At 40.3% G+C, this 8,531-nt stretch overlaps 1 protein-coding gene across 1 annotated transcript; it reads right to left on the minus strand.

The window, feature by feature from the left end:
• Positions 1-853: 853 nt before the first annotated feature.
• Positions 854-2,894, minus strand: LOC101125480 (putative nucleosome assembly protein 1-like 6). Its single transcript, XM_004064400.4, has one exon. It carries the CDS (start codon positions 2,691-2,693, stop codon positions 2,373-2,375), a length of 321 nt encoding a protein of 106 aa, XP_004064448.1. The 5' UTR covers positions 2,694-2,894; the 3' UTR covers positions 854-2,372.
• Positions 2,895-8,531: the final 5,637 nt, after the last annotated feature.

Raw genomic sequence — 8,531 nt, forward strand, 5'->3', positions numbered from 1 at the left:
CTCTTCTCTTCTTTGTCACATCACTACCCCTCTCAACCATTCCATACTCCTCCTCTTTCACCTCTTTCTAAAGGTGGGACCCAGGGCCTCATTATGATTTTCATAAAATCTATGCAGCTTTACATTCCTAGGCTCTTTCCACTATGACATTCATATATACATATATAAATAATATTTACATCTGCATTGGTATAAGACATATACAATCCAGGCTGGCTTTACTATTACATATACATTATTATATTCATTTTTCTTCTGATTTTAAAATACATTTTAAAAATTGGGGTGCTCTAAAATGTAAATTAGGCTTTAGGCATGGTGCATACTATGCTCAGTGGATAAGTCTGGCTTGCTGAGACCTCCCAGCGAAATCCTCCACCTGGCACTTGAATACCTTCAGAAGGAACACAATATTTAAAATCTGTAGTAATTTTATCTTGGAATGAACAAACATGGGGAAATAAAGCTTAAAAATAATGTAAGGTAATCCATTTCCATTAAAGATGAGAACATTCCAGAAACAAAAATGCATACGTTAACCTCACTTTACAGCAGTACATGGTGCAGTCTGTGGCAGACCTTAGGAAAAACGGTTTTAACATGACTCACTGAACAGCAATAAAGAAACTATGTTTTGAGTAGATCACTATATAACATAAAATATAAAAGCCTACAAACAAGGTAACTAACATTAAATGTGAATTTGCTATAAATGTTTATTCTTATACTAGCAGCTTCACTAATCAAGTGTATTTTAGATAATATAACCTGTTGCATTTCTATAACGAAGAGATGAAGGCACTGCTAGTGCAAGCATAATGAAACCCATTTATCTCAATGAGAAGGCTAGGAAAAGGATGCTATCTCACTTTATTTTACAAACCCAAACATAGATCTCAGTTACAAGTTCTGGTAATTTTCCATAGATGCAGACTAATAGCAACCTGACAAAAGCCACGGATTCACAATAGTAAGGTCTTCACATACGTTGAGAATTCACTGCCTAATAAAATTGTTGACAAAGTTTACACCACTGGAGTGCTAGATGAAATGCATTGTTAAATATATTTGGACATAATTTTAAACTGAGACTACCAAGAAGAGACACGTTAAGACTGCAAGTAACGAATGATTAAGTTTTGGTTATTGTAAAAGCCAGTTGTTAACCTGGAGGCCCACATACTCCAACCATTCTGCTTCAACAATCATTGACTTCTGCCTGGGAGTTTCGGTTTTGGCCTTTAGCACCATAAACTGCAGTCACCCAATTCTCCTGAGTCATTCTGTCATAAACTGGATTATTACATTCCCTGATCATCGTATCTTGCTCTGCCTCAAGGGCTTCTCCTGTAAAGTGTAACACAGCTCTTGGGATGACAAAAGTGTGCAAGGTGTGAGCGATGAAGAAGTCTTCCTCATCCTCATTAGCATCTAGGCCCCACTGGAGAGCATTGAAGAAGGACTTTTGGGGAAATTCCTGAGTGGCGGTACACATCAGCCCCCCAAAATTGTGTCTCTCTTCAGGACCGTTTGCACAGTAACATTCTTTCCCTTCTTCCATTCTATCATGCTGCCAAAGCAACGCTCTACCGCAGATCCCCTGAAGGGGTGGGGGTCAGACTAATCGAGCTTAGACTTGAGGATGTATGTTTCTTTCGGTCAGCACCTCATTTGTGAAGTAGTCGTTGGGTTCAGAGTGAAATTCCAGCGTAAAAGTGAGTGGCTAGTTGGATTTTGAAAACTTGACTTTCACGTCTCGCAAGAGCTTCAGAATGGGCTCGTCATATTTTTGTTGTTGTTGTTGTTTCGTTTTTTCCGAATATCGCTCTGTCGCCCAGGCTGGAGTGCAGTGGTGCGATCTCAGTTCACTGCAACCTCCACCTCTTGGGTTCAAGCGATTCTCCTGCCTCAGCCTCCTGGGCAGCTGGGACTATAGGTGTGTGCCACCACCCCTGGCTAATTTTTTTTTTTTTTTGTATTTTTAGTAGAGACGGGGTTTCACCGTGTTAGCCAGGATGGTCTCGATCTCCTGAACTTGTGATCCACCCGCCTCGGCCTCCCAAAGTGCTGGGATTACAGGCGTGAGCCACCACACCTGGCCTCGTCATATTTCTTAATCAGCGGGGCGACCTCCTGGGCATTCTATAAAGCCGTGAGCCAGAAATCGGGGATCCCTGTAGGATTATCTTTTTCTCCGTCCACATTATGTCCCTCGATTCCTTCATACTCCCCAAACACCTCCCCGACATCCTCGAAATCCTCCTCACGATCCTCCACCAAGTCCTCATACTCCGGATTCTCCTCTGCACCATACATCTGAGCATTAGAATCACCGGCCACCTCATTATACTCATAGTCCTCGACCTTGGACTTCACCTCTCACACTCCTCTTTCGTGGGCTCATACAGTGCATTGGTGATCTGCCGTCTCTTTTCCAATAAGGGTCCATAGATGGTGGCAAACTTCCTCTCGACGGAATGAAATTCCCTCAGGTACTTGGCCTCTAGCACGGCACATTTGGCCTGAAGCTTTTTGAGAGTGTACACTCGGTACTTAACCACCAGAGGCAGGCTCTCAATAAAATCTGCGTCTGAGGAGTACTCCATCAAAGACTGCGGAGAGGCTGTGGCTGCCACAGCGCCGAGTAATGGGCCCATTTCACCGGCTGTGCTGTGTTCTCCGAGCCCTTCCATCACTAGCTTTTTGGCAGGGAAACACTCACCCAACTGTAGGCGACGGCTTGGCCCGGGCCGCCGGCACCTGGGGGTGCTAAGACGGAGGCGGAACGAAGCAGCTACAGCTGCTGTGGAAGCTGGCCTGGGGTGGCGGAAGCCGCGGAAGGCAAGAGTAGCGGGCTAAAGGGCTTTCCCCACTAGCTGCCATGGCAAGAGGAGGAGGTTCCACAATCCGATTGCGCAGAAGGTGACTCTCTAAACTCTTTTTTGCTTAAGAGCTCACCCTATTTGCTGAGTAGCTGTGATTGACAAACCGTCGTCCAATAAATGATTAGATCCATCACATTACTAGTGCCACTCACCTTCCTGGCGGTAGCAGCTCCCAAAATTTCTAGACGGGAGGGGCTTACTGCAAATCATCTGGTCGGGGAGAAGCGGTCGGAAACTGTTTTAAGCCTGAGAAAACTTTAATGTAGAAGAGCAAAGAAATGAGGCGAGAGGTGTTTTTATAGGCCAGAAACGTGACTCAAAGCCTTATATTTAAATACGCGAACAAAAAAGAAAAGGGGGAAAAACATCAAAATATTAGCCGTGAAGAGCTTTAGATGATGTGACTCCCCATTAACTTTTTATTTTCTAATTTTGGCTTTTCAAAATCTCTATGAAGGGCGTGCATTCGCTTTAGATTGGATCAACCCTGATAGTATTTACTGGGGTGCAGGGGGATGAGATGGCATGGCAATGGAGGGAAAGGAAGGCTTATGGTGACCAGTGCCCACAGTCATATGTATGACAAGTTCACACTTGACATCTGGGTTGTCAATAACCCAGAGCACTGCTGCTGAATTGCCAATTACCCTTTCTCAATGCTGGCTCTTTTGGAGGCAAAATGGAAAGGATGCTCACATGTCAAGTGATATTACTGAAAAGCAAACCATTTGTCTTGAAATTCTGAATAAATTGGAAATATTTGACGACCCAGCACTAGAGAATAGATGAAAGACATAATATGATGTATTCAGAACAGGGAATACCATGTGACATTAAAATTCCCTATACTAGGGAAAACAGGTTTTTATTTTTTGGTGATATTTCAATATAGATCACCTATAATTTAAAGATTTCAATTTTTAAAAAGGGTTTGTTATTATATTACAGATATAAAGCGTTTTTTAAAATAACAGTTTAGTGTAACAATCACATAAATACTCACAGTTACGGTTTTAGTGTATTTGTTTCCAGGTTTTTAGATGTGTGTGTGTGTGTTAGTTTTAGAAAATTATAAATGTATTATTGGTTCAGTGTTTCTCACTCTACCTCAGAGCCACCCTATTAGATGACGGGTTTCTAGGGACTGGTGATTGGTTGTTTTCTGATGTTAGATGTGGTGCCTGTGCCACTTTCAGCAGATCCAGATTTCCACTTAATAAAACCCCTAGATGATAATGACAAAGAAGAGGGGAAGAGAAGAAATGGGAGTAGAAAGAGGACAGGGGTGAAATTCTTCCCATTAGGCTGAAAGGCTCGTGTTAGGGAGTCGCAACTGATAGGTCCTGGAGGCTGTCTTGTGTGGAGAATGGACAGAAGAGCTTAAATAGAATATAAAGAAAAGATGTTGTTTTTCTCAGTAAATATCGTGTCCATGTTTAACCACTCCTATTGTGTATGTGTGTGTGTGTGTGTGTGTGTGTACTGTGTGTGCTTGATTAAAACACATCTCATTTAAAATACACTGAAAGCAGAAAACTCAAATAATACGTGAAGTTTCAGTAAAGGTTCAGGTACATGCCTCAGTCCCATAGTTCCATAGTCATAGGTCCTAAATTGCTTTGTTTTCTTTTTTAAATTCTATAATTACAAAACCGTTTTTCTTTTTCTAATAATAAATATAATGCAAGCTTACTTTCAAAAATTTGGAAAATGGAGGATTTATTGTGAATAACAGAAACCACTAGCAGTCTCACCATCCTGAGAGAATTAGTGTGATCATATCAGTACGTTTTCTTCTTCTTTATGTGTGTACAACAAATGCACAACTTAAAAAATTAAGATCATTGTATTGACTTTTCCATACCTGCCCTCTTAGGTTCCTATCATGAGCATCTTCCTATGTCAATAAATGGTCTTCAGAATTATTATGTGAAATATTATTTATTGATAGTTAAGTGACTTAAATAGTTTAATAAATAATAAATGAATAAAAAATAAAGGATAGGTTCATTTAGATGAATTCAAATTTGTAAATTTCTTTTTATAGTCATACAAGCAGTCTTCAAACCAAAAGTGATTACGTTAAATGAAATGTTGCCAAGGAGAACTAAGCAATATACACTAGGATCCCAATTCTGTTTTTTTTTTAAATCTCTCTTTTGATCTAGTTGTACACCTGTCAACCTACCATCCTACACGCACACACACACAAGCACACACACACCCTAATTTGCATAGACAAAGTTTAAAAGGTGACAAAGACACTCTCCTTGACTGAACTTCAGACAGGCTCTTCTAAGCCCTCTTTTCAACTAAGCCTCCTCCATGGGCCTTGTCCTCCAGCCTGCCTAGTCCAGTTTTACCAAGAATCCTGCTAAGCTAGTTTAGACAGGATCTTCCCAATCTTGATGTATGATCACCCTCCAAATCTGATCAAATTCCTCATCCCTCACCATCCCCTGAGTGATATAGGATCATCTTGGCCTGCCTTCTGCAAGAATCATATTAGGTCAGTTTAGCAAGAATCCTCCCTACCCTTTATGTCTCTTCTTAGTAATTTTCCACCCACCAAGCAATGCACACCATCCCACCTTCCTACCCCTCCAACTCTTCACCTCCCAACCCCACCCTCACCTGCTGCTTTGCTACAAATCCCCACTTGTTCTTACTGTTCGTGGAGTTGAAGCCCATCTCTCTCCCCATTGTGATAGTCTAGATACCATCTATCACAATAGTCCTTAATAAAGTATTCCTGACTGTTTCATTGGTATCAGAACATTTTTTTCTTTAACAATGTTTAAATACCATAAAGCCATATAGCCAGTTGTTATATCTGGAGTTGTGGAATTTGGGATAATTTCAATGCTTTTTTCTTATGTACATTTGCCAGTATTTCCTATCTATTTTTATAAGTCATATTCATGAGCTGTATAATTAGAAACCATAAATGAATAAATGAATGAGAATGAGAGGAGAAGAGAGAAGCCCCAGCCTTTCCAATAGTAAATAACTCACCTCCCTTCAGAAGGAGCCCAATTGACAAGAAAGATACAGAAAGGAGTTGGGTCACAGGAAAAAGTTTCAATACTTTCGGTGTCCTCTGTCCACCAGCAGGTCCCACTTAGCTTACATTTTTTTCTTTGAGTACGTGGTTTGCACACCCCAGGCGTTTCAAAACACTCAGCTGCTGTCATCCAATTTCTAGGTTCTCTAGAGAAACAGAACCAATAGGATATACAGTCATATACCATATAATGACGTTTTGGTCAACGACAGTGGTCCCATAAGATTATAATACCATATTTTACTGTACTTTTTCTATTTTCAGGTATGTTTAGAGACATAAATACTTACCCTTGTGTTACAATTGCCTACAGTATTCAGTACAGTCATACGCTGTACAGGTTTATAGCCTAAGAGCAATAGGCTATACCTTATAACCTACCTGTGTAGTGGGCTATACCATCTAGCTTTGTGTAAAGCATGCTCTATGAGAGTGAAAGGAGAAAAATATACATTTGTTTTGTTTTTTATGATTGTATAACTTTCTTTACTGTTGCTCTTTTTTTTTTTTAAATGTGCTTTGAGATAGATACAAAACCAGGGTCGGGTGCGGTGGCTCATGCCTGTAATCCCAGCACTTTGGGAGGCCGAGACAGATGGATCACCTGAAGTCAGGAATTTGTGATCAGCCTGGCCAATATGGTGAAACCCCATCTCTACTAAAAATACAAAAATTAGCCGGGCATGGTGGTGTGTGCCTATAATCCCAGCTGCTTGGGAGGCTGAGGCAGGAGAATTGCTTGAACCGGGAGGTGGAGGTTGCAGTGAACCGAGATCGCGCCACTGCACTCCAGCCTGGGCAGCAAAGTGAGACTCTGTCTCAAAAAAAAAAAAAAGACAGGGAGATACAAAACTGGTTTTCAGAGAATTACAAAGGCTAAGACTGATACAAATCCATATGAGATCCAAATATAATAACAAACACAACAGTATTGAACTACTTCTGTTTAAACTTACAATTACTATATTGCCCTTAAGCAAATGTAATTTATGTACATTACAATTATATAAAATGAGTAGAGAAGTCTTTACTTGACATGCAATAACAGTTCAGTAACTACTCCTAGCTCCTTCCTTGCAAAAGTTTTGTTTTTGGAAATTTTAATGAGCACAAATGTAAAGAACCCAAATTACTAATTTCCAAAGAGTGCAGGTTTGTTTGGCTTGTCTTTCATTTAACTATGGAAATCCCTTGCCTCTATTATAAATATCACAGAACTTTGGCCGGGCGTGGTGGCTCACGCCTGTAATCCCAGCACTTTGGGAGGCCAGCATGGGCAGATCACTTGAGGTCAGGTGTTCGAGACCAGCCTGACCAACATGGTGAAACCCCGTCTCTACTAAAAGTACAAAAATTAGCCGAGCATGATGGCGGGTGCCTGTCATCCCAGCTACTCAGGAGGCCGAGGCAGGAGAATCACTTGAACCCAAGCAGAGATTGCAGTGAGCCGAGATCTCGCCACTGCACTCCAGCCTGGGTGACAGAGAGAGACTCTGTCTCAGAAAAAAAAATAAAAGAATTAAAAACAAATAAGTAAATACTATGCAGCCACAAAAAGTGATGAGTTCATGTCCTTTGTAGGGACATGGATGAAACTGGAAACCATCATTTTCAGCAAACTATCGCAAGGACAAAAAACCAAACACCGCATGTTCTCACTCATAGGTGGGAATTGAACAATGAGAACACATGGACACAGGAAGGGGAACATCACACACCAGGGACTGTTGTGGGGTGGGGGGAGGGGGGAGGGATAGCATTAGGAGATATACCTAATGTTAAATGCTAATGCTAAATGGGTGCAGCACACCAACATGGCACATGTATACATATGTAACAAACCTGCACGTTGTGCACATGTACCCTAAAACTTAAAGTATAATAAAAAAAATAAATATGGCAGAACTTTAAATAACTGACAGTAATACAGCCTCATAATAATTCTAATTCTAAAATGATGGAATCAAATCAGAAAACCAGTTTGACCCTCTAACTTATGTTAAATTAGAGCGATGACAAAAGTATTGTATGTATACTTTCTGGCAGATTTTATGTATTTATTTATTTAGACACACAGTTCAGATCTACACGGAAGTAGATCTTCCAAACACAGAGCAACTTAAATCCCATGGGTCTATTTCAACGTATTAAATTTAGAGAATAATCCATGGGCTTTCCGAAAAACAAAATCTCTAATGAATTGACTAGATTGTCTTCTGATGACAGCATAGCTGATACATAAATAGTACCCTTGGAATCTGTATAAGAGAATGAAAGAAGTAGCAAATAAATGAGGCTGTGGGTTTCACTTCTTTATGCATAGAGGTCAAGAGGTTTCACTGGGCTTTTAAATCCCCAGTATACTTATACCACTTCACCACCCAAAACAACTATCTCACCATCCTCCCTATAACATCCTCTAAAAATAAACCAGCAGACATTTGTTTCCATAGACAAAGTCACAACATTCCTACATCTTACATAGATTACATTTAATAGTTGTTCCTATTGTTAACCATATAGGACTAAATAATGAAAATAAAATCCTACCTACAATTTTAGCTGTATTTTTATGTTATAAC

This window comes from Gorilla gorilla, chromosome X (genome assembly GCF_029281585.2).
Source record: "Gorilla gorilla gorilla isolate KB3781 chromosome X, NHGRI_mGorGor1-v2.1_pri, whole genome shotgun sequence".
NCBI lineage: Eukaryota > Metazoa > Chordata > Mammalia > Primates > Hominidae > Gorilla > Gorilla gorilla.

Bases quoted from the DNA above. Each gene is read 5' to 3' on its own strand.
- LOC101125480 (XM_004064400.4), bottom strand. From the start codon at position 2,693: ATGGAAGGGCTCGGAGAACACAGCACAGCCGGTGAAATGGGCCCATTA.